Source organism: Amblyomma mixtum, chromosome 2 (genome assembly GCF_055824585.1).
Source record: "Amblyomma mixtum isolate Tamu chromosome 2, ASM5582458v1, whole genome shotgun sequence".
NCBI classification, from domain to species: domain Eukaryota; kingdom Metazoa; phylum Arthropoda; class Arachnida; order Ixodida; family Ixodidae; genus Amblyomma; species Amblyomma mixtum.
Window position 1 is genome coordinate 72,841,653 of NC_143013.1, and position 24,864 is coordinate 72,866,516.

General features: G+C 45.6%; 1 protein-coding gene across 1 annotated transcript in view; it reads left to right on the forward strand.

The window, feature by feature from the left end:
- The window catches only part of Tusp (WD40 superfamily protein Tusp), a 218,973-nt gene that overhangs the window by 172,365 nt on the left and 21,744 nt on the right, over window positions 1-24,864 (forward strand). The window contains exons 2-6 of the mRNA XM_089567733.1: window positions 1,435-1,728; window positions 14,642-14,837; window positions 17,227-17,337; window positions 19,050-19,198; window positions 21,289-21,513. Coding sequence (XP_089423859.1) covers window positions 1,435-1,728; window positions 14,642-14,837; window positions 17,227-17,337; window positions 19,050-19,198; window positions 21,289-21,513 — 975 coding nt within the window. The remainder of the gene's footprint in view (window positions 1-1,434; window positions 1,729-14,641; window positions 14,838-17,226; window positions 17,338-19,049; window positions 19,199-21,288; window positions 21,514-24,864) is intronic.

Below are 24,864 nucleotides of genomic sequence, written 5' to 3' on the forward strand. Positions count from 1 at the left end.
ACATGGCAGTCTATGTAGGATGATATACTAGCAATGCCGGAGAAAGCAAAGGCGGGGAAGAAAACCACATCGATTAAATACATGGGCTGCTATGGAGCTGCCTGAAGACGGCGAAGTAGAGCATAAAAAGGCCTTGGTATTCGATCTTCACTCACAAGCGCAGTGCGCAGAAATGCATTTGTAAGCAATAGAACGCGATGTCCCGCGCTTGTATCTGCAATTTTTTTTTTTAAACGGTTACTTGTGTGTACATGGAGTCTGATACAAACCGTGTTTTGCGCAACCGAGGATTCGCATCGGTAAATGAGGTTTCTTTGAAAGGCGATCTCATCAAACTGAACTCGGTGCTCCTCGCCACGGAATGTGAGCGCGAATGACATTCTTTTTGTTTGAGAACGAGAGCAGAGAGCGAGTAATTAAACTGCGCGTGCTGAACGCGATCGTCGACGGCAAAAAAAAAGATGCTGCGGGCATGTGTTCACATATTTTTCACTGACGCAACCACGAACTTTGGTTTATTTAAAATGGTGGTGACAAGTTTCCCGCCGGTGCTTAACCCGGATAAAGCTGTATTATCTGAGCTTATGTCGAAATGATTCGCATTAAGATGAATGCTTTGCTTTTTGTTGCAGTGAGAGAACCACCCTTTGCAAGCCGGGCTCTGTTCAGCGCGGTGTGTCTGTTTCGGCTTCGAATGATCTGTCTGCTCGCGTACTGCAATCGATACTCCGATGCGCTCGAAATTGCCTATTTGCGCATTCGCAATATATAACTGTTAGAATAGCTGGTACTGAGGCGAAGATATTTAATATGCCCGCAGGCTTGCTTGCAGTTCAGCTGAATAGATTATAATCGGCGCGTGTAAGTTATTACGCAGCGTCTATTATGAGCCACTGCTGCCGAGTTCTTAAAGTCATAGTTGCAATTTGCGATTCCACTATCTTTGGGACGTTAAACCCCATAAACCAAACCGATTCCACTATCAATACGTTACGTAAAGGAGAATGAACTGTAGGCTTTTACTAAGGGCTATACAAACAAACAAACAAACAAACAAACAAACAAACAAGCAAGCAAGCAAGCAAGCAAGCAAGCAAGCAAGCAAGCAAGCAAGCAAACAAACAAACAAACAAACAAACAAACAAACAAACAAACAAACAAACAAACAAACAAACAAACAAAACAAACAAACAAAACAAACAAACTAACTAACTAACTGACTAACTAACTAACTAACCAACCAACCAACCAATACACAAACTAAAATGCAAACTAACCGACTTACCGACTAACCAATGAACCAACAAACCAACTAACAAACTAACCAACTAACAAACAAGCAAGCCAGATAACACACAAACAAATGCATATACCTTAATTATTTCGCCAGGCAACACTGAAGCCAACACGGCCCGTTTATTCCCTGTCGCGCAGGTGACGCTGGTGAAGTGGAACGAGCCGTACCAGAAGCTGGCCTCGTGCGACAGCAGCGGCGTGATCTTCGTGTGGATCAAGTACGAGGGCCGCTGGTCCATCGAGCTCATCAACGACCGCAACACCCAGGTGACCGACTTCGCGTGGAGCCACGACGGCCGCATGGCGCTCATCTGCTACCGCGACGGCTTCGTGCTCGTCGGCTCGGTGGCCGGCCAGCGCTACTGGTCCTCCACGCTGCACCTGGACAGGGCGGCCGTGCTGTGCGGCATCTGGACGCCCGACGACCACCAGGTACGCCCCCCCGACGACGTCTCCGTACGCGTGCCCTTTAAGGTCATGGTACAGGATATGCCCCTCGTCGTACATTCATGTAACACCCTCCTCTTTTAAATACCCCCCCTGCGGAATGCCTCAAACGAGGTGTTTTAGGAAAATAAAATCAAGTGACGTGAAGGAAGCGGTTATCTATAGATTCAAAGCCAAAGTCTTGTTTCCGCTCCGTAGTTTTCTGGGAGAAAAGGAAGGCAACACATGCTTATACAAATTGCAGTTATAGCTGCTGAAACAATAACGCCGGCTAGCAGCTGGCGAGTGGTTTCTCCGAAAGAATACTCTCCGTGGAGCCAGCTCCGTGGAAGCTTTGTTTTCGCTTTATTTTGTTTTTTAGGTTTCCATGAATAAATAGTTTCATTCGCAGACAATATAGCCGCAAAATAAGCCCGAATAAATAAAAATACGCACGGACTATTTGCTACTACGGACTACTACGTATTACTCCGCCGATGGCAGAGCGGCAAGCCGCCACGGGACTGGGTGAAAGGCGCTCCACGCGTTGGTCGACTCCGCCCACCGTACGAGGGAGAATTAAAAAAAAAAAAGGCGGGAGCCGGGCGTTAATTCGATTTAATTACGGAAATCGGCCACACAGGGCAGTAAATCGAAGTTTCTAAGAAAGCTCCGAACGTGTAGATCGAGTTCCCGCGGCAAAAATACAAGTTCAGATTCCTCTTCAGTGCACCTTTAAGGCAAGTAACTCGTAGGGTTCAACCTTATGTTATATATTTATATACACGGCATTTTAGGAAGCTGTACAGAACACTTCTGAAAAGCTCCGTGTTTGAGCGCAGCGAACAAGTGACTCCCGTTCAGGGAAGTCTGTGCACACCGCATCGCACGACAGCCGTGCATGCGTCAGAAAACGCATCTACCAGCGGCGCCAACAACGAGAAGAAGCGAATAGGATATTAACGGAAAGAAAGTGAGAAGAAAATAATCACCGAAAATAAGTAAAAGGGAAGAATTGAAGAGAGAAAGAATGAAATATATATATATATATATATATATATATATATATATATATATACAGGGTGTTTCACCGAAGACTTTCTGCAATTTTTAAAAATAAGCTATTTGAATTAGATGCGCGCTTTTTCTGGCATAGCATTGTCAGTGGTGTAGTACATCATAATGCAGCTAAGACGTGCTAACTAGCAGGCTTGTTAACCAATATTTAATAGTTAACTCTTAAACTATTACCGCTGGGCTCCTTAATTATTGAGAGGTATGCAGCCCACCGTAAGTAATGTCCATATCCGTTTTTAGAATTTTGAGAACGCGATTATCCTCGGCGCTGTGGCCCAACAAATTTCGCCTACATCGCGCCAAAATACATGCGGTTTGAAAAGCTTGCAGGCAAAGCAACCTCTTCAGTGAACCTAACTCGTCGATATAGCCAAAATTTGTTGGGCCACAGCGCCGACGATAACCGCGTTCTCGAAATTCTAAAAACGGATATGGACATTACTTACGGTGGGCTACATGCCTCTCAATAATTAAGGAGCCCAACGGTAATAGTTTAAAAGTTAACTATTAAATATTGGTTAACAAGCCTGCTAGTTAGCACGTCTTAGCTGCATTATGATGTACTACACCACTGACAATGCTATGCCAGAAAAAGCGCGCATCTAATTCAAATAGCTTATTTTTAAAAATTGCAGAAAATCTTAGGTGAAACACCCTGTATATTCCAGATACACGAGACAGCGTCAGTCTTATGCTCTGCGTTCGGATGGGCCACAGGGCTGAGGATAATCGCGTTCTCGAAATTCTAAAAACGGATATGGACATCACTTACGGTGGGCTGCATGCCTCTCAATAATTAAGGAGCCCAACGGTAATAGTTTAAAAGTTAACTATTAAATATTGGTTAACAAGCCTGCTAGTTAGCACGTCTTAGCTGCATTATGATGTACTACACCACTGGCAATGCTATGCCAGAAAAAGCGCGCATCTAATTCAAATAGCTTATTTTTAAAAATTGCAGAAAGTCTTAGGTGAAACACCCTGTATATTCCAGATACACGAGACAGCGTCAGTCTTATGCTCTGCGTTCGGATGGGCCACAGGGCTGAGGATAATCGCGTTCTCGAAATTCTAAAAACGGATATGGACATCACTTACGGTGGGCTGCATGCCTCTCAATAATTAAGGAGCCCAACGGTAATAGTTTAAAAGTTAACTATTAAATATTGGTTAACAAGCCTGCTAGTTAGCACGTCTTAGCTGCATTATGATGTACTACACCACTGGCAATGCTATGCCAGAAAAAGCGCGCATCTAATTCAAATAGCTTATTTTTAAAAATCGCAGAAAGTCTTAGGTGAAACACCCTGTATATATATATATTCCAGATACACGAGACAGCGTCAGTCTTATGCTCTGCGTTCGGAGCGCACCCACGTTATATCCGTGCGCGTAGGCGGAAAACCATAAGCGAACGTCTCTATTCTTGCCGCCCGCATAAATATGGCCGTTTTGCGAGTCGGCAATAAAGCGTCTTTATCGGATGGGTACGCCTATAAAAAAGAAGGACGAGATAGGAGCCGCGCGCGTCCCAAATTTCTCTTTTCTTCCAACGCTTTCAGACAGAGTCCGCCGAAGCTTCCCGGAGCAGATATGCAGGAAGGGCTGTCATTTCAGCGCGCTCGGTTCGTGGCATTTCAAGAGCGCCGTGTAGCAGCAACTGATTTCGCATATTTGCTTGCATTTCCCACGCGTTTCTTTTTTTTTTTCTTTTCGGGAAGCGAAGAAATGTCACTGGCAGAGAACTCGAGCAGAGAGTAAGAGTGGGACGCGCTCAGAAAAACATGAGTGCTTCCTCGTGATCTTTCACTCGAGATCCTCTTTTTTTTTTCTATGAAAGGATCGTTATATGTTCTCCATGTTTCGTGCATGCCTCGGAATGGTTAACATTCGACTTTGACTGATAAATGTCACGAAATATATTTGCTAGTTTTCTGTTGCTAAGCTTTGAACTCCCACTCTGATTAGCGCAGAGGAGTGGAAGGTACTGAGAAAACAGATTTAAAAAAGTGTGAAAAAAAAAGGACTGAATATCTCGATGCTTCCGTTTGTCGGCGTTTATCGAGCGAAGCCTATATCCTTATTTCCTGCGCTGTTTGAATCATATGTGCTGTTTCATGTTATTAGAGGCAAGAAATTCGATACAATCAAATTGAAGGGTAATTAGAACATGGTAGCCTTAGTAGTCAAATAATGTTTAGAAATACATTTGAACAAGTTATCTCCCTTCTCGAGACCGGTGCTTTATCGCAGTTACAAGTCTTGCACACACAAAATACAGTATTGAATAAAATGAAACGCCCCGTATATTAAACCGTTGCGTTGTCGCCCTTACGCGATTAGCACAGCAGTTCCTTTAAACCAGTGCTGTAATCTCGAGAACTCGTTTCGGGAAGTACTTCTGCGGCACTTTTCACGTTTGGTACCTTTTTTTTTCTTCCTCAAGCCGCAAAGTCTGCTTTCAGGATCAAAAGAGGGCGTCGTAAATTTTAGAGATACCGATCGCGGAAAAGCCCAGCCCCGTCCAAGCGCCTGGAGAAAGCCGTAAATTTGAAACACTTCATAGAAATAGTTCCAGAGCAAACCACCATTCGCTGGCAGTCGCAGTATAGCTTTACAGTGTAGAAAATGTATCGTTTCTTTTTGCTTTTGCTTGCTTTCTCAATGGCGAACTCTGCGCGGAAAAAATACTAAAGAAAAAATAACTTGCGGCTTAGTGGTCTTTGACTGCGTGAACGTCCCATCAGGCTGAAGGAAAAGCGCGAAGCGTACTTGTCACTTTGAATTCCCGACTGCCGCTGTGGAGAATACAATGGGAGCGCTGATCCCGTCAGAGGAAATCCCAGGGGATGGGAAATCTCGAGGCGCGCTTGTTGGCTCCAAGGAAGGCTTGCCAAGAGGTTTCGTTTTTATACATTTGCTTTTTTGTTTGGCGCACGCGGTATTCAGCAGTTCTTTTCAGGCCCGGCCGATTCTTCTTGAGAAGAGCTTGCGGACGAAAGGCCAGTGAAAGACTCGCTATGGCTGCGGAGAGCTGAGCAATGGGAAACCAGGGACGCAGTTTGTCGAAACTGGTCTGAACACACTCGTGGAGATATGCGTTGTTGTGCTTGCAAAATATGGCGTGATATAAAGTTTGGTAGGGTGTGATATTAATAGACATTACCGAGATTTGAACAATGCTTTTTGCAAACACACAGTTCCACATAACGAAAGATCAAGAAGCATTTTCGGTAGTTTACGAAACTTATAGCACGAGCAGTCAACAATGTGTTTATTATTTGTAATAGGTCTCAAATAGAACGAACTAGATTAGGGACTTTCAGTCACGTACGTGAGGATACCTGTTCTATGGAAGGTTTTCTTGGTGGCTAGATATTTTGAAGCGCTCTGATTTTCGGTCGCGGAATACATACCAAAAGCAGCAAGCACGTGAAATTTGTAATGCGGTCTAGTGTGACAATTCGGATAGCCAGCGTTCGGATGCTAAGTACGTGATATGAAGAAATTAGAGAGCAGGGGTAACCAACGGAAAAAAAAATGGAAAGACATTCTCAGAGTTACAATGTAATCTGCAGATGCGTACTTGGAAAACTGGCGCTTGTAATATGGGCCAAATAGGAGATATTAAAATATATCTCAATCATGCGGACAGCTCTTCAGGTTGTCAATTATAACTTGTCGATTATTTGCATGTTCAGCGTAGCAGTTAGCTATTTGACTCAGAGTCGGCACTGTGCCGGAGACTTCTGCTACTTCCTGCTTGCAAACACAAAGTGAAGAAGGGAAGGGGAAGCCTCAGGGCTTTTCTCTCGTCTGGACTCAGACGGAGACAAGTCCTCTTGTTGAAACGTCGGCAAGCTTCCTGAGGCTTCTCCCTCCCCTGTTACCTTTGTCTTGGCGAGAAACCTATCTACCTGCCCTGACTCTACCATACTTCCTTTTGCGTTTTATATGCGATCAGGCATGACTGGTGTTGACCTATCTCAGAAAACCTAATCGTAAGCCTAGGTGCAGAAGCCAGCTATGTGATGTGACTGCCACAGCGTCTCTTAAGGTCAAAAGACCGCCCTAAACTGTAACTATGACATGGCCTATGAGAGCCCCTTTCTTGCCTTTTCTTGTCTGCTCAGTGGCCCATGGTAAGGGCTTTATGAGAACAAAAGTAACTGCGCAAAATGACGGGACAAGAGAAAGAGAACCACACGGGACAAACGCAATGTAAGGGCTTCTCTGTCTCTTCTGACAAAAGTTGAAACTCCGCGCACACAAGCGGCCAGCGAGCAGATTCCAGATAGGGCAAAATACAGGCGAAATGTGCACATCAGTTGCCAGCACGTCCAGAATGCTAGCAAAAAAAATCGCGAATCGCTTTTGCTTGCATTAAGCTGTGCGGATGCCATAGAGTTGTGTTTCATGAGCGTGGTGTCGCAGTATACGCAATTAAGCACCGTGAGGTCCTTTCCACGAAGAGGATTGCTTAAAATTCATCACGCTGAAGCTGTTTGAAATCGATCCAGGCTTGGATTACCAGATTTCAACGGAAACGAAGGAAGAAGTAGTGGCACGATGCTTCATCGAAAGGCCGCAAAAACTTTCACACCGCTTTCCTCTGTCTCATATATCCTACCGAGCCATTTACCGCTGTCTTCTGTCTCATACATCCTACCGACGCCTTTATCTTTCGTATTCCAGTTTTTCCACCAATTAAGAGTGAGAGCAGCACGACTTGTTCTTCTATTTCCATCAGATATCCGGAGAAAAGTTTTAGCAGCTTCTCATGATAATCTAATTATCTCTCACGTGTAAGCTCTACTTTACAGCCTCGGGCTCAAAACGCGGAACAAATTAAAAAAAACACGCCAGGCACACAGCCGCCCAAGTGACAGCCAGGACGCCGAGCGACGGGAAATTTCAAAGGCTGCGTAAACAGGCGTGCAGGTAGGCTTGCGACAGACTTTCTACGGCGGGCTTTGCTCTTCCCGCACGTGTGAGCCTCGGCGTCGAATGAAGGCTGCCTCATCCCGCCTCCCTCCGCGTTCCCTGATAGATGAAGCCGCCCCCCAGACGTCGCGCGCTCCAGCTTCATCCGTTATCTTTGGCGCGGCTGCGTCGTACGGATTCCCCCGCGGCTCCTTTTTCACGCGCCGGCGAAAAGTCGAGCGAAAGTGGAAACAGCTACGCGCAGCCCCGAAGTAACGTGCAGCATCGTGCGGGAGTATCCTTATAGGAACGCTCTATTGACTTTCTACGAACTTCTTATTGACTGTCTATTAACTTCTTATAGACCCTATTCACTTTGTGTTATGTTCACAGTCTATATGTTCTATACAGACAAAAGTCGACTAAAACATTATGTCCCTAATTGTGTAGATTGTCTATAGACACTCTAGGATTTGTATTTTCTATATATCAATCGGCAGGATTTGTCTATGGAGAATCTATAAGCTTTATTGACAAAAGTCTAAGAACAGTCACATATTCTTTAAAGATATATGCATAAGGGAAGAGAATGCAGTGGCAGGCCTTCACCTACGGGCTTGCACGCAATGCCAGGCCCGTAGAGCCTAGAACTCGCCGCTCCTTTAGCCGAGTAAACACCACCGGGCGCAGGACACAGAAAAGTTTTCGGAAATTCTCAAAACATGCGATAGTTCGGCAGTTTAAGCATAGTGCCACGAAGTGAACGGTCTGCTGTGTATTTCTCTGCGTGTCCAGTACCGCGCACCCTCGTCGCCAGGCCGCATCACCAGGCAGTGAGGAAGTTATTTAGCTTTTCGTTTCGGTGGCGCCCGTGTTCCGAAAACTTCTGTTGGTATTTGTACGTGTCGTCAGAACTCCCGTTTTTTTCAGTGACCTTGGGCGGGGAGGGATACAGACATTTGAGAAAGCGATTGTGACAAATGGAGACAGAAACTGGGCTGGGAACGAGAAATGCTGAATCAACAACGAGCTATGGCGAATCTGATAACAAAGTTCAGAGTGTAATGCCGATATCTCATCGGTGCCAGGATGATCTGAAAGAGAGCAAAGGACGGGGCAGCACATCGCCAGTAGAAAAGAAACGTATCAAGATGAACATTCGGCGTCTCTGTCTTGTGGGCGAGCACCTCACGCGGAAGACAAGCACTTCGCTGGTTCCATTCGGGCTGACTGCATTTTGTCTCGCTTCCGTTTCTTTCGGTCGCCCATCCGAGCGCTCACCTGGAAACCTCACATTTCATAGAAAACACCGCCGTCTTTATTTTTTTGCGTGTTTATGCTTGTCCGGTTGAGAGCGTCTGACGGCGTAGCTAGGTCTCCATCAGACAAGCATCCCACGTTTCCTCAGCCCTTGAAAGAATGAAATCCCTGTACACAGTTGTAAATATCAATTTCTCTCCGTTATCATTTCTTACCATTCTTGTTGTTTTATTTGTTTTTTTTATTTGTTTGATTCTCAAATTCATCTGAGCAAGATTAAACATGACGGATGGGCAGCTTGCATAAGGAATGCTATGTTCAATGTCGCTCTTGAAACCCGCCCTGCTTTCCCCTTGCTTTTCTTTTTTTTTCCGCCGGCTACAAATCAAATGCCCAAGAATTAATCGCAAGTTTCTACGGCCGGAAGACACCTTGTAGCGTAGGCTATCAGGGTAGTTGTTTGAACATGTCGTCTCAAAAAACAGCGCAACAACGAAAAACAAAAACGAACACAAAGCTCCTTACGGCGCTGTCGTGTGACTCGTCATCATCTTCGTTCTTGCTGGTTTCGCTGTTTCCAGACAACATGTTATGTTTTAAATGTTTAGTATTATTATTTTAAAATTTCAGTCGAAGCAACCATCGCCAGCCCTTGAACACTTCCGTGGGTCTCCTTGGTAGTGATGCAAAACTATCGGAAAATTGACTATCGATAGTATAAAAGAACTATCGATAGTATTACTAACAACAGTAGAACTATCGATAGCAACTCTATCGATAGTATTACTAACGATAGTACCGCTATCGATAGCAAGACTATCGATAGTGGAACTATCGATGGTAAGACTATTGATACTAACAATGCTGATATTATGCATTTGTTGGCCTGCAGTATAACCAAAAGACTTGCGATACAAAACATTTGCGATACTTTACGCAGGGAACGTCTGCAGAGCTCGGTGATGCGTATGCCGCGAGAACGGGCGAGTCCTGTCAGTTACTCATACCATCACCTCCATACCACACACTCGTAAAAGCAAGTTTAGGATGCAGTGGGTACACGTGGTTGATTTTATAGAATCGATAGTACTATATATAACAAATAGTATCGAAACGGCTATCGATAGCACTATCAATAGAACTTTCGAAAGTACTATTGATAGTACTATCGATACTACTATCGAAAGTACTAACTATCGATAGTACTATCAATAGCACCCTATCGATAGTGCTATCGATAGTCTTTTTTACCATCGCGTTCGATAGTGAATCAACTATCGATAATATTGATAGTACTAACGATAGTTTTGCATCACTACTTCTTGGGCATCTTGCTGCAGAATCTTGCTGCGCAGCACACTGCACGCAAGTGCAGTGGACGGTGCATAAAGAGAAGAGGAGCACCCTCTGTCTTCGCGCGCGCTCGGGCAGCACCTCTGCAGAAGCAGCAGGAGCAGCGGCGTGGCTACAGCGTTCTCAGCGTGTGCGCGCGATAGAGATGGATCGATGCGGACGCCGGAGTAATGTTGCGACGCCGTTCATCATCCGCCAGGTTCCGACGGCGTCCGCTTCGCCCAGAGCTGCTGCTGCTTCTCCTGTTTGCCGCGTAACGCGGCCCCGAGCTGCCGGCGAACGAAAACAAACGCGTGTGAGAGCGCGCGCGTGCTCCACGCTTCAGCTCGTCCGGCGCAAACAACTTGGGATCCGCGTTGCGCTTCGGGACCTCTCTGACGCGCGGCGGTGCGAGGCTGTCGGTTCGCGCAAGTGCGAATGGCGTCCGCGCTTGAAGCTTCGACCGGACGGAGCAGAGGATGTGTGAAACACACGTGTTGGGAACTTAACCAGTGCACTAGATAATCTTCTATTGATATTCCAGTTGCCTTTTACACTATTGTTTCGGCAGCGGTAAATGTATAAACGCTTTTCTTCGCTGCAAACGGCGTCGGCCTAGTATGTCGTAAGCTGAAACTGTCACCACGACACCTTCACATGCTGCCCAAAGACAATGTTATAAGGCAGTAATTGCTCATTACTCATAAAGTCTCTAACAGAGAATATGCCATGTGTTTTGAATACATCGTATATACCCGCATATTCGCGCATTGACATCCACCCGAGCTCAGCCATACGGCTACAGCGGAAAGCTATACAGTTTTCTCAGATGTCAATGTGCCGCCGCGGTGGCTCAGTGGTTATGGTGCTCGACTGCTGAACCGAAAGACGCGGGTTCAATCCCGGGCGCGGCGGTCGAATTTCGATGGAGGCGAAATTCCAGAGACCCGTGTACTGTGCGATGTCAGTGCACGTTAAAGGACCACAGGTGGTCGAAATTCCCGGAGCCCTCCACTACGGCGTCTCTCATAGCCTGAGTCGCTTTGGGACGTTAAGCCCCATAAACCAAACCAAACCAATCAGATGTCAATGTGGATGTGCATGTCAATTCTACCCCACCTTTGGGGATTACCCTAAAACATTTGACCAAACACAATGTTCTTAGGTGGGTTCGAGTCCTAACGGGCACGCGGATCGCTGGAAACAGGTGCTTTCGATGATGTGCCACGTGGGACCACGTGTATAGGTGGACGAGCAATTATGTCCGCTCGCACTCGTGGCTGATGGGTGGTGATATCGCCATCACAGTCATTCATCTTTCCGGAAGAGAAGGCAGAAGCCTGAGAGGGTTCTTTCGCAGGATATGGTCTCCGCGGTTCCTCACAAGATGTGTGTTAAAGCGTTGGCATCTTTGTTCGGAGCTGGCTACGCTTGTTCTCTTTGCTCAGTCGAGAAGAAGAACAAAATGAGGATTGACTTGCCAGAACAGCGTTTCTACGACTCTTATAGGCTGCCATTAAGCTATTTTGCGCAAATAAAATAGGCGCGTTCATACGACGTATTTAAAAGAAGTGGAATATTCTTTGTTAGAGATTTAATAAAAAATGCAGAAAGAAATCATGATGGGAATAAGGCAAGAGACATTCCACGGATACTCTGCGCCAGATATGCACAATCAAGGCTCAGGGCAATAAAAATATGCTTAACAAAAACACTACAAATTGGGGTCACGCTTAATTCTTTGGTTCAATAGTGATATAGTCAAAAGATGCTCGCAAATAATCGCGACCCATCTGCCGCGCACGAAAAATTAGATATTCATTTATGGTGTTGGACTTCTCAAAGACCTTAAGTAAAGCATGCGTTCAACGTCCTTGTAAAGCATTTCTATTGGCCACGTCCCAAGAATTTTCATCCTTGCACCGTTTGTTAGTGATGCCATTATATTCTGTGAAATATAGCCCCACTTGAAATGCGTTGCGTTGTGCAGAAAAAAACAAATAAATATTGCCCCGGCCGACAAAATTTAGCTTCTTTCTGCAGGCCTCTAAACTAGGAACTTTGTAAAAAGCGAAGTATTATTTTCTTCGTGGAAAACTAAGGCGTTCCTCTTAACACTGAGGCTTATCCGGATAGCTTGAACTGCGGTAGGGGATAAGGCGGTAGAGCGTATGGTTTCTACAGTTCTGCTCGGTTTTGTCCGGTTTTATAGAGTAGTTTTTAATTTCCAGATTCTTCTCCAACTGGACCATGAACGTACTGCGAGCGTAAAATAAAACGTGACCAAGTCAGTTACAAAAAAATAGAACGATTTGTGTGTGTGTGTGCGTGTGTGTGTGTGCGCGCGCGCGCGTGCGTGCGTGCGTGCGTGCGTGCGTGCGCGTGTGCGCGTGCGTGCGTGTGCGCGTGTGTGTGTGTGTGTGTGTGTGTGTGTGTGTGTGTGTGTGTGTGTGTGTGTGTGTGTGTGTGTGTGTGTGTGTGTGTGTGTGTGTGTGTGTGTGTGTGTGTGTGTGTGTGTGTGTGTGTGTGTGTGTGTGTGTGTGTGTGTGTGTGTGTGTGTGTGTGTGTGTGTGTGTGTGTGTGTGTGTGTGTGTGTGTGTGTGTGTGTGTGTGTGTGTGTGTGTGTGTGTGTGTGTGTGTGTGTGTGTGTGTGTGTGTGTGTGTGTGTGTGTGTGTGTGTGTGTGTGTGTGTGTGTGTGTGTGTGTGTGTGTGTGTGTGTGTGTGTGTGTGTGTGTGTGTGTGTGTGTGTGTGTGTGTGTGTGTGTGTGTGTGTGTGTGTGTGTGTGTGTGTGTGTGTGTGTGTGTGTGTGTGTGTGTGTGTGTGTGTGTGTGTGTGTGTGTGTGTGTGTGTGTGTGTGTGTGTGTGTGTGTGTGTGTGTGTGTGTGTGTGTGTGTGTGTGTGTGTGTGTGTGTGTGTGTGTGTGTGTGTGTGTGTGTGTGTGTGTGTGTGTGTGTGTGTGTGTGTGTGTGTGTGTGTGTGTGTGTGTGTGTGTGTGTGTGTGTGTGTGTGTGTGTGTGTGTGTGTGTGTGTGTGTGTGTGTGTGTGTGTGTGTGTGTGTGTGTGTGTGTGTGTGTGTGTGTGTGTGTGTGTGTGTGTGTGTGTGTGTGTGTGTGTGTGTGTGTGTGTGTGTGTGTGTGTGTGTGTGTGTGTGTGTGTGTGTGTGTGTGTGTGTGTGTGTGTGTGTGTGTGTGTGTGTGTGTGTGTGTGTGTGTGTGTGTGTGTGTGTGTGTGTGTGTGTGTGTGTGTGTGTGTGTGTGTGTGTGTGTGTGTGTGTGTGTGTGTGTGTGTGTGTGTGTGTGTGTGTGTGTGTGTGTGTGTGTGTGTGTGTGTGTGTGTGTGTGTGTGTGTGTGTGTGTGTGTGTGTGTGTGTGTGTGTGTGTGTGTGTGTGTGTGTGTGTGTGTGTGTGTGTGTGTGTGTGTGTGTGTGTGTGTGTGTGTGTGTGTGTGTGTGTGTGTGTGTGTGTGTGTGTGTGTGTGTGTGTGTGTGTGTGTGTGTGTGTGTGTGTGTGTGTGTGTGTGTGTGTGTGTGTGTGTGTGTGTGTGTGTGTGTGTGTGTGTGTGTGTGTGTGTGTGTGTGTGTGTGTGTGTGTGTGTGTGTGTGTGTGTGTGTGTGTGTGTGTGTGTGTGTGTGTGTGTGTGTGTGTGTGTGTGTGTGTGTGTGTGTGTGTGTGTGTGTGTGTGTGTGTGTGTGTGTGTGTGTGTGTGTGTGTGTGTGTGTGTGGGAAATCATACATTAGTGAACTTAATTTTCTCTTCTATGGAGTGAAGAACACTGCGTGGAAGCGTTAATAAACCTTGCATGCACCTTTTTTTCTGTCCACTTGTTCGCATTTGAGTTGTCCTGTTCGTGTTTTATCAGACGTTGATGATACGTTGTCAATGTTCATCCCTTTGTGGCGACACATTCCCCAACACATATTAAAACTTCACTGCAAAGAAAAAAAAATGGTTCAGTGGTATTTTCTGACGGCCTAGTGGCTGAAAGTCGTTAATTTTCAAAACTTCTCGAGAACAGGAAAACGGAGGCACAACAAATGACGAATGCAGTGCGCTGGGTGTCGGTATTTTCTTGTCTTTCCATCTTCGTATTTTCGCAGACCTTTTCAAAATGAAATATTGGTCGTGATGCATGAATGGCTAATCTCTGAACATGCGCTGAGAACACCCCCTCCCCCTCCCCCCCACACACACACACCTTTGTTTCATATATCATCGGTCTTCGTGTGGTGCGCTTGATTCTGATGTTGCGCGGGCTAAACTGTTTAGCTCACCAGCGGCCCGTATTCGTTTCCACTCACGCCTCTCTTGGTACTGGTCCTCCTCAGGTGCTGTTCGGTACATCGAACGGACAGATCCTGGTGAACGATATGCACGGCGAGCTGGTGGCTCAGGTGACGCTGAACGAGGACGCCGCCATCGTGGCCATGGCCTGGTCTTGCGAGAAGTTCAAGATGGAAGAGGCAGACGACGACCGAACAGCCGCGGCCTCCACGGGAGACGCCTCCGTCCCGCCCGCACAGGGTAACACGCACACGCGCCGTCTGTCGTCTGCCGCGAAAAGTTTTAAGGCGAAAGCCTTTAATGCCTTATTGTTGTCGACAGAAGCTTATCTACAGAAGGTTGTCAGCACAGCTGTCACGCTTTTCGGTTGGTCGAAATGGTTATGACGTCAGAGTGCGCGGATTCGCAGTAATGAAGTCACCCACGGATGCCTGACGTCCCCTTTTGGAGCAGACGACAACTGATAAAATAGTTGTCGTCTGCTCCGACAGGGGGCGTGAGGCGTCCGTGGGTGACCACATTACATACCTCATTACTGCGAACAGAGCCATAGATACAACCGGACTCATCGAAGCACAGCGAGAATCGTGCTAAAGAAGCAGTCAAAGTCGGCAGTCAAAGTGTGTAGTTGTAATGTGTAGACAAAGTGTATAGTCAAATAAAGCACTAGTAGAGCACAAACAGTATCGCAGTCAATGCGAAACAGTGCGCCAGGAAAGGCTTTTTTCGCCTTGCAGCACTTTAGAGAGCCAAAGTGCCCCTGAATTTTTTTAAAGAAAAGCTATACGGCGGCGAGTCTCTAGATCTAATTAACATGCGATTGAACAGTGAAGAAACCAAATTTCTCTGTATCTTGGAGAAACCTATTTTCAACCTACACAACGATGCCTGACACGTTTCCGAGCCCCACTGTTTCGCAATGTATTTCAAGCAAATTTAAGGCATTTTTAAGACGAAAAGGCGCGTGAGTATTTAGGCAGTCGTGTAGCATTAGCTAGAGAGTGGACGGAGTGTTTAAAGCAGGCTTTCCGATGTTTGTAAGAAATCTGGGTCTTCCTAATTATGAGTCTGGCTGTGTCTGCTTACTTAAGCAGATTGCCCTCAATTTTATGTGTGATGTCGTCACTTAAAGGAGTGTTTATACATCAGCTGTTGCTTAAAATTTTAAATGTTCCCGGAACTTGCACACTCATTTATGTACGGTTCTCTCTTTGCTATAAATGAGCGGAAGTCGAGTACGTTTCTTAAGAATTCGGTTTGAATTTAGTATTAGAATAGTGGAGTGCTGTTCATATAGCACACAGGTGAAAGGGAAACTGTAGAAGACACGCCTTAAGCAAGTCTTACGTTCTAATATTCATTTCCTACATAGTGCTAGTTTTCGTGGTTCGATATGTTCTTTTACACCTGTGAAATTATTCAGATAATATCCAATTAAGAACGTAACAAATCAATTTTAGAACAAGCTCACTTTCTAGACTTATGAAACTCGTAGCACAACTTTGGATGTGTAAGAGACCAAGTAAAAAAAAAGAGTTTCGAAAGCTTTAACAGAGCCATTCGAATTTGTTTCTTTTTTTGACACTGTGGCATGCAATATTCAACATGTTTCGACAACAGCCGAGGCAGTGAATACATTGCATCGATGTGCCTCTACAGTCTTAAACTTTGTACCACAAAGCGCAGAGCCAAATTTTATTTATAACACAGTCTTACGCCCTCGAAAAATAGCTTGAAAATAGTGTTTTCTTTATGGACTACGATACTCTCTGGATGTGTTTTTTTTTTAAGTTTCGTTGCATAAATGTTATTGATTGTTCACATGGGCAGAATTTCTGAGCAAGCACATTTTTCAGCGGGAAGTTGTTTATGAGAGCAATTTTTCTCTTGTCGTAAGAATGCAGCGTAACAATTAATAACATTACTCCTCGGGACGCTCGTAGTTTTCCACTTTTTATTGTCAAATCCGCACCTCATTTGTAACTACTCGTTGCGAAGGCAGAACAAACCTGAAATGGAAGAGTTAGTTACGCATAGGAAGATTAGACCATTACGATTAATACATCGTTCATAACAGTATCTTTCAATGCTCCACAGGGCCTAAATTTTTTGGGCCGCAGCGCCGAGGGTAACGATGTTTTTGAAATTCTAAAAACTAATATGGATGTTACTTACGGGCAGCTACACGCCACTCTGTAATAAGAAGACTAACACTGATAGTTAAATCTTTAACTATTCAATATTAGTTAATCAACCTGCTAGTTAGCGTGCCTTAGCTGCATTCTGATGTACTTCACCGCTGACGATGATATGCTGAAAAAAGCGCTCTTCGAACAAAAAAGGCCTACTTAAAGAAAATATTGTGTAAAGTCTTGCGTGGAACACCCTGTATTTGTGTGTGGAATGACGGATACACATCCTAAATGTTATGACAGTTAGGCTGAAACTTAGCGCTTTTAAGCCTGAATTTCTTGATCGATTTTAGTCCGACGCAAGCTGCCTAGAAGGACATTCTTTTGCTTCCCCGTGACGTTCCATGGGAGCGGTGTTTCTATATATAGCACCTGCTACGTAAGAAGAGCCGTTACCGAGCCAAATTGCCTCTGCCTCTCTATCCCACAACGCACAGCTCCCGAATCCAAGCTATCCGTCCTGGCCGTTTGCTTCAGCAATGGAGCCATTCATGTCATGAAGAATTACGACGACATTTCGCCAACCATCATCAACACCGGTCTCAAAGGTACGACCTCTCACTACTTTCACTTGTGACTCCTTTTTGGTGGCCACAGTTAAGCCATCGTTTTCGATAGAAATAAGCCTCAGCCCGCTGTAATGAAATGGGAGTAGCGATAAGCGGGGATTATAACTCAGTATTACCGCTAACGCTTTTGATCGGAGAGTACGTAATTTTAGGAGCCGTCATTCTTTTTTTTTTCTGCGTGAGAAAGTCTTTCTTTTAGGACGAAGAGAAAGCAAGAGAGAGAAAGAGAGAGGCGGTCTTTATTGTTGCTGAAGACACTAGAGTTGCCGCATACCTTTCATGCCGCACCATATCACAATAAATAAAGCAACAAAACACGTGCACAGCGTGTGTTGTTCATAAGATGCATATTATGTATCCCCGAGAAACGTCGTCAGCGCAAAGTTCCTGCTCCCCAAAGTCCAGAAACATGCGCACATGGAAGAATAAGTCTGCTAAAAGTACCAGCGCAGTCTTCAGCACCCCCTTTATGTTGATTCAGACGACTGCACGTGCAATTGACGTATTCGATGTCCTCTCTTACAGCGTATGTCGTGCACATCGCTGATTTTTAATGGCCGTGGAAGGGGGTTAGCGTAAGCTACATTCAGTGGAATTCAGGGTACATACGAACGATCACGGCTGTCAGTGCGGTGGCGCTGATGCTGCTCATCAATGGCTACAACTTTTGTATTAAAATATTTGTGCCGAAATGAATATTTCGAAGGTTAACTAGTTATTATTTGTTGATTAGCCAACTTTACGCGTCGTAAAAAATATCGCGACCTGCTTCATCAGGCTATGAACACTACTGCGCTAATTCGACACGGAGAGCACGCATGAGGCTTTTTAAAGTCTTGGAAGGAAAAGCATTTTTGATCATTCCGCTATAATAGCAGGTCTTTTGTGGGTGGATTTTAAGCCGCTGTGTTCATGCACATGATTACATTTGTCTTGCTTTCAACCGAGGTCGGGTTTTAGATTCTATTTTTGGGATGAAACTTTTAAATGCGATGATACAGCATCATCCAAAATACTGAACTTAATGGTTTTGTATTTTGATCAAAGAAAAAACTACAGAAAACAGAGGGTTGGTACACGTCACGTTTCTTTTTCATGCTTCTCGTTGTCTTAACCACCGCGCCTTAACCGCCTTAACCACATTTTCCGGGGATGCCTGTAAAGCATACTTTTTTGCACATACACAATTATTGCGAGGAAGCCACACTGAGCAGATGGATGGTACTCACTTCGAGTTCTATGTAATGTGAACAGATAGCAGTGCTTGTTGACGATAGCCGAACGTCGTCCAACAGTGTACCATATTCCATGAATAAAGCGCAAGATAGCCGAACGTCGTACAACAGTGTACCATATTCCATAAGTAAAAAGCTTTAGTTAGTGTTACCGCTATCGCCCTGTAGGGAATGGCGGAGGGCACAAGTACCGCCAATTTTTCACCCCGTGGACGGCATAAAGTCGACTCCTTTCCTAACATGCCACCTCCATGCGAACGCTCGAAAAGGCAAGACACATTTTTTTTTTATCGAAGCCAGAAAGAAATTAAACTCGTAACTCTTGGGCTCTTGTCTTATACTAACCAAGCTTTGAAGAAACAGTGTACAATTGCCTTGGAATGCGAGCGTGCTGTTCAAATAGCCGAAGACAACAATAATTGTGCACTTCTTTTTTTCCCCCGTGCTGCTGGACAGACATCAAAGTGGAATGGTCCAACAGCGGCGAGGTTCTCGCTGTGGCGGGCGTCGCATCGGAGTCGACCGACGGAGACTGCCGCAATCGCATCCACTTCTACACGGACGCGGGACTGCTTCGCTTTGTGGCCGCCATACCATACACGCAGGTAACGTCCGAGCGAGCCCGGCGCTGCCGGAGAGCAGTCGCTTGCGATTTAGCTCTGTGCAAGGTACTTTTTCGTATTGAATCAGTGCATCTTGATTTTTCGTTTTTTTATTTTATTGTTCGGCACATTAGCAAAGTTTCAAAGTTTATTTCCCATCTAACACTACAGATGGAGGAATCGTAGAAAAAAGCTGCCCTTGGGCAGCTTGACGAGTCTACAATCCTAATTATTGACAGGGAGGCAACAAAAGAGTTTATACAACTTTAAAAAACAAGCACATCAAGGAAGCACCAGAGAATACACGAAACAGCAATATGTATACATAATGAAACTTAAACCATGTTATTCAAAAACAAATTATGTAGTTCACGACGTGAAAAAGAAAACAAATCGAGGTTAATGTGGATATACCTATTTAGAAGAGATGGAAGAGTGTACTGAAGGCATTACCTACCAAGATTTAGTCGAGGTGTTGGCACTATCCATTCTTCGCCACGTCTTGTTGGATAGACTGATTCTTTTTTCCTTAGTTCTTCTAAATTTTTAATATTTATATTTTTCCTGATTTCTGTTTTAAAAGTAACACTGAGGCGATATTTATAAAGATTATGTGCTTTAATAACTCTGGAATGACAAAAGAAAGCTGCACTTGGATGTCGGAACGGTAAATTATATGTATTTCGGAGATATCTTTTTTTGCATTAAATGAATACATTCAAGGTTAGTGAATGTTGTAGTGCCCCACACTAACTGACAATAGTTTAAATGCAAGTTGAATTTTGAATTGTATACCAACATCTTAGTTTTTGTGGGAAGTATGTATTTTAGACGGCCTATAACACCAGTGATTTGAGCTATTTTTTCAAGATATAATTGATATGATAATCCTATGACATACTGGCAGAAAACATAACCCCGAGGCATTTAAACTGCTCAACAATTTCTACAGCCCGCGAGTTTAATATAATATTATCGTGTGGTGGGATAACTTTATTTTTCGGCCTAAATATGACAGCTTTGGTCTTACTCTCGTTTATTTGCATCAGGTTAACTGCAGACGAGACCTCAAGAGCTTGACGTGGTTGTTACCACAACCACGTGTGCTAAAGTACAATGGGAGACAAGGCCCCGCGTTGGCTATATTGCCGCGACGCTTTGCCATGCGCGCTTTCTGTAATAATATTTCTTTTTTATCACGCGCCTATCATTTCCTGCTTCACCTTATTGGGAGGTGTAACTAATCCTAAGCTCCAGTGATGAGAATCGTTTGTTCGCGAACAGTTGCAGCCACGCAAATCTTATTTTCACAACGCTCATGGCTGTTCATGACGGTACAGATGTGTTATCTACAAACATCAGCACCATATTTAAATGAAGTGAGGCCGAGAGTTTAGGTCATTCTGATTCCTGAGGCTCCGAAGCGCCGCTATCGCTGCCTCAGAGTTTGTTTGTTTCGACTGCGCATGACCAGAAAATAATTCACTTTAATAACTCAGCGTGCCTACCAGCCGCACTGTCGTTTTCATCTGCAACAGTATTAGATTATAAGGCAGTTGATGCGATAGAAACGTAAACGCTGGGTGCATAATTCCCGCAGTTCATCTGACCGATCGTCATGTGGCAGCTGAGAGCATCGCGACTGTTTTTTTTTTTTCTTTTCAGACCTGGCAAGACACTATAAACTAAGCAATATGGATTCATGTCCAATAAAAGTGTGATGGTAGTTCATATTTTTTTTGCTTATAACTGCTCGTTTTTGTTAACCAAGCGGTACCTAACAGTGCTGCCAGCCTGTAACCGAAAACTTAAAAATTATCCTCACCAAATTTCATGTTTTTTTTTTTTCATAAGCAATGAAAGAGGGGAAATAGCATTTGTGCTTACACGGCGACATTGTAACTCCAGCGAAATAGACAAACGTTTCGAAAGTAACTCGGCTATTAGCCATAATCAAAGCTCCGTGAAAAACGACCCGTCGTGCAGTGCTTCAGGGAATTTTCCCATCCGTTTTTGGTGCGTGGGAGGTGGAATGTTAGGACGTTTGAGAGGAACCGAGTAAAGAGTACTGCAGCGAGTGCCGTCGTGCGCAGAGTCCCGTGACGGCGCTCACGTGGGGCCACAACGACAAGCGACTGTTCGTGGCCACGGGCAGTGTGATCCACATCGGCTGGGTGACGCGGCGCATGGCCTCGCTGCAGCTCCTCTCGCGCCTCACCCTGCACCGGGCGCTGAGGGACGAGGCCGCCGTGCACACGCTTCCCCTGCCGCGCAGGCTGCGCGCCCTGGTGGCCAACCTCTTCGGACAGACGGTCAAGGTGTGTGGCTCCACCCTTGAAGGGGGGAAGGCTCTGCTGTGATTAACGCGAGAGTTCAATCCCCTTTCTGTGTAGTTTAGTCTGTTGCATTCTGTTCTCTGTGCCCGTTTCCTTCCTTCAATAATATCCACCTTTAGCAGGCCGTGTACCATGTTATCTTTACCGCTACCAGAGTACTGGGAGCCCGCGCGCAGCCACTGCTCATGCGCACATCGCCTTGACGGCGCCAGATGGCACCAGGTGCCCGACAGCTGCGCTAGATAGCTGCGCCAGCAGAAATTTAACGAAGATGATGACACATGTGCAGTGTGCGGTAGATCTGTAGAAACAATTGAACACCTCATACTCAAATGTGATGGTATCCATCCGGATGTCGAAACAATGGTCATGTAAATAAATCTGCAGTGGAAGTTAGCAAAAAGCGATCGAGGATTGGTGGCTGAAAAGCAGAGATGTGGCATAAGGTTAGAATTGTAGGATACCGTAGGTAAAGATGATGGCGATTCTTAATGAGAATTGCCAACACAGTAAAAAAAAAATAAAGAAAGAAAAGTTGAGCATGGTGGCAATTGCCACCACCCTGTTTCAAAGGGGGCGTTCCTATCCATCCATCCTGCGCGAGCGCCCGCAGCATCGGGACCAATCAGCGCGTGCTCAGCTGCTGTGGGTGGGCTTCCGGTACCCCGGTAACAGTAACGGTAACGTGTACACGGTATGATAGCGTTAAAGGCCCCGTTTCACAGAAAATTTCGGCATCGGCGTTGTGAGCGACAAATAGGGTGGCGTAAGGTGGCCAAGGCACCCCCCGGAGAAGTAACCTAGGGGGGAAACCTAGGTCACGTGACTTTGTGGGGTCATTACAACCTACTCACCGGATTGTGAGAAAACTAACCACACTGGCGGGTGGCAGCTGAAATAATGGTTTATCGTGAGAGGTTGCTCGGGGAGAACAACTTGGATCGCAAAAGACCCACCGGTGGCGGCACCTTCCATCGCAGGGCAGTGGCGCATCGCTTAACCGCTGCACCACTGCGCAAGGAGTGGAATGAGGATTCCCACGAACATATGAATGCAAGGTTGAGAATGAATAATTCCGCATGCAATGGACATTAACTCATTAACGCTATCACTTCATATATCCTCAAGGCGGAGCTTATGTGTCCCTTCCAATTTTTGGTTTCGTACAAATTACTGCTGAATAGTTATTGTTGCTCACTTTCTAAGACATCTGGTTCAGCCCGGAATTCAGGAAGCAGGTCGCCGCTGCTGAAATTTTCTGGTAAAAGCCGCGCGAATGAACATGCTTACGTAGTGATTGCTAAAGGTATCTTTCTCCTACTGAGACGTGACCGCAATAACACAGCATGTTGTGAACTGTAAAACTCATCATCAGCCTGACTACGCCCACTGCAGGGCAAAGGCCTCTCCCCTTTCTTTGCAATTAAACCTGCCCTTCGCCAGTTGCGGCCACCGTATTCCCGCAAATTTCTTAATCTACTGTGCGTATTCGGTGAGAGGGGAAGATCGGTGCGAAGATTCTTCAGCTTATCAAATGAAGGCACCATTTTTATGTATTTTCAGTCTTCCACTTTTTTTTGTTGCTTTATATCAATTGTAAGAAATACTTTGAAAAATATATCCGACTTAGATCCACTGCTCAAGTGAAATATTTGATGTTTTTTATAGCACACACAAAAGGCGGCACACGTTAATTATTAATGAAAATGTTTGCCTGGAAATCTGTCGGGCAGGCTAATCCGGATTAGGGCGAATGAAGATAAAACGAGACACAGGCACACACAGCACTCGGTCACTCACAAACAAAAACGGGATTTTCAGAGGGTTTGTTTCAGACGCGCGTCTTTAAAAAAGGCCTTTGCTCCACGGGACGCTGAAGCTGCGAGTCACGCCAGGGACCAGCTATATGGTCCAGGTACTAGCTACAGTCCTGTCGTAGACCTAAAGCAGTTTCCACTGATGTGCACGATACAGAAAAATTACGACAGCTACAGGCCACATGTTCAATGCCCTCTCGTTCACACCACATGTCGGGCCCGATAGACTGTTAGAAAATTCGTTTTTGTGGAGGATGTAGTTAGTACCCGAAACGTTCAGGCGAATCTGATAAAGGAATAACAGTTACGACTATCTAGTTTCTGCGGCATGCGAAAGTCTCGTGTGGGACAGTACGTAGCGGACAGTACTGACCGTCCGGGTCACACCAGAGAGAGCGTTGGTACCGCCAGAATACAGCAGCCACAAGTGACTCTCCAGCACGTCGAGAGGAAAAAATAGGTATTACCACGGATTAATCGCTACGCGCCGCTTTCGATAAGGCGTCAGCGTGCGGTGCGGCAGTGAGCGGGTAACCCTGTGGCACAATGCTGTGGTGCAGCTCACATGCTTCAGTGGGCAGTCTGTTTATAGCGTTGATAAGCTGCCCCTGCATTCTTGGTTACTTAACCGACTGCAGTGCACCGCGATAGTCAGTGAGGGTAACCCATGCGGTTGCAGGTGGCTTAAGCATACAGGCAAAAGCTGCTCGCATAGCGGCCAGCTTGGCAGCGGTAGCCGCTGTTCTGCGGTTGAGTGCCGTCGAGATCATGATGCACGGGAATGGTTTCCAGATTCCTATCACAGACGATACGAACGCGAGAGAGCAATCAGTGTAGATGTGGCGCTACGAAATGTGACGTCCAGAGATGTGCTGAAAAGAAAAGTACGTAAATGCTGGCCCGATGGGGAAGGGGAATCCAGAGTAGCGATCATTCTAAGGATTAACCCTCGGTGGCGTGGCGATGGGGCTCTCAGGAAGATGCAGAGCCCAGCACATGTTCAAAATGTTCCACGCCGGCCGCTGAGGTTGATCTTCGCCACATTTTGTCGACGTGCCCAGGAACGCAGGTCTCAAGAAGACGAGATTACTGGAAGCCTAACTTACGGCTAGCACGGAGAAACAACTTTTCTTATGGCTAACGGACTATACCAAGAGCAGGAGCCTGCTCAGATTTCTGGAAGAGATCATTTTATGCCACATGGAAAATAGAATTAAAAAACAAAGATAGCGATCTTATGTGCATCCTTTGCCTCCGTCTCCTTCGAATGCTTCCTGGCCACCTCGAGCGTGGTCGCCGCTGTTATCGAGTCGTGAGATCTGAGCCATGCGGTCCCTTCTTGTTTGTGAATATGAAAAGGTAGCATTAAAGGGGTTTATATATTATTGTGGAGCTCACTTGATTGACATGAATCGACTAGCCCGAAAGCACATTCTACTAGATGCCTAACTACAGCTTCATTATCTTTCAAAAGACTAATGGAAAGAGAGATAAGGCGAAACCCTATTTCTTCCGT